This window comes from Salpingoeca rosetta (assembly GCF_000188695.1).
Source record: "Salpingoeca rosetta unplaced genomic scaffold supercont1.36, whole genome shotgun sequence".
Classification (NCBI taxonomy): Eukaryota; class Choanoflagellata; order Craspedida; family Salpingoecidae; genus Salpingoeca; species Salpingoeca rosetta.
Genome location: NW_004754898.1, coordinates 725199 through 726398, shown reverse-complemented (window position 1 = coordinate 726398; position 1200 = coordinate 725199). Strand labels below are relative to the sequence as shown.

General features: G+C 65.8%; 1 protein-coding gene across 1 annotated transcript in view; it reads left to right on the top strand.

Moving 5' to 3' along the window:
- Window positions 1-1200, top strand: part of PTSG_13037 (uncharacterized protein) — a gene marked incomplete at its 3' end in the record, with an annotated part of 41297 nt that overhangs the window by 10685 nt on the left and 29412 nt on the right. The window contains exon 11 of the mRNA XM_004988397.1: window positions 166-1153. Within this exon, the coding sequence (XP_004988454.1) occupies window positions 166-1153 (988 nt within the window). The remainder of the gene's footprint in view (window positions 1-165; window positions 1154-1200) is intronic.

Sequence of the window (1200 nt, the reverse complement as noted above, 5' to 3'; positions counted from 1 at the left end):
GGTAACGGTGGACGGCCAGGGTCACTTTGCAACCTACGGCCCTGCTGCGGGCATTGCAGCGAGCGGTGCCGGAACTGGCGGTAGCAACGCCGGCCGCGGTGGCCGCACCCCATACACGACCGCAGCAGCTCCCGTGGGCACCATCTACTACCGATACGCCGCCAGCACCCCGCCCGTGGAGAACCAGATGCCATCCGTCTGGGGCTCTGGCGGTGGTCTGTCAGGCAGCGGTGCGCGCGGTGGCGGCTACATTCAGGCGCACGTGTACGGGCCCTCGGGCACGCACATCACCGGTACTGTTCGCGCCAACGCAGACAGCGCTGGTGGCAGCGGTGGCGGCGGTGCGGGCGGCAACATCTACCTCCTCACCACCTCGCTCACGGGTTCGGGTCGCATGCAAGTCATCGGTGGCAACGGCGCCGGCAACGGCGGTGGTGGCAGCGGTGGCTTCATCATCGCCCACTATGCCAGCGGCAAGTGGTACAGCGACCAGACAGACGTCCAGGGTGGCACGGGCTGGGAAAACGGCGGTTCGGGCCTGGCGTACCTGGTTGGGCCCAACAACTTCCGCAACCTCCGCGCCGACAACCGCGGTCGCTCGTCGCGCATGCAGACGGATGCAGACCACGCATCTGTGCGGCAGGCAGGCGCTGCGGCGTTCCTGCTCCCAGAGACGGAGACATTCAACTTTGAGTTTGAGTACGTGGAGGTGTATGGTGCGGCTCATCTCGTGTTCCAGCACCCAACAGACGACAACTCGCACGCGCGCATCACCGCCACGGAGGTGGTTGGCGACCGCACGGGCTACCTGCACATCCTGCCCAACCAGACGCTGGACATCACCTCCGTCGAGCCGTGGAAGCGCTACAACATCTCCTTCATGCCCCAGGTCTACGAACACGCGGACCTGATTTTGCCCCAGCGCACGGTGGAGTGGCGCTGCCAGAACTCACCGGCCTACCCCAGCCTGTCCATCCCCTGCACGATTCGCACGTGGGGGTTCACCAACATGCACCGTGCCCACCTGCTCGTCTCGCACGGCGCAACGTGGCAGTGGCAGCTTACCTCTGTTCGCGACCTCACCTGCGTCGGCATGACGGTGCAGGACACGGGCACCGTTGATTTCTTGAGCGCCGTCGCAGACGAGGCAGACGTGTACACCCTCACAGTGGTGGAGGACGCGCAGAACGAGGGCGAGCG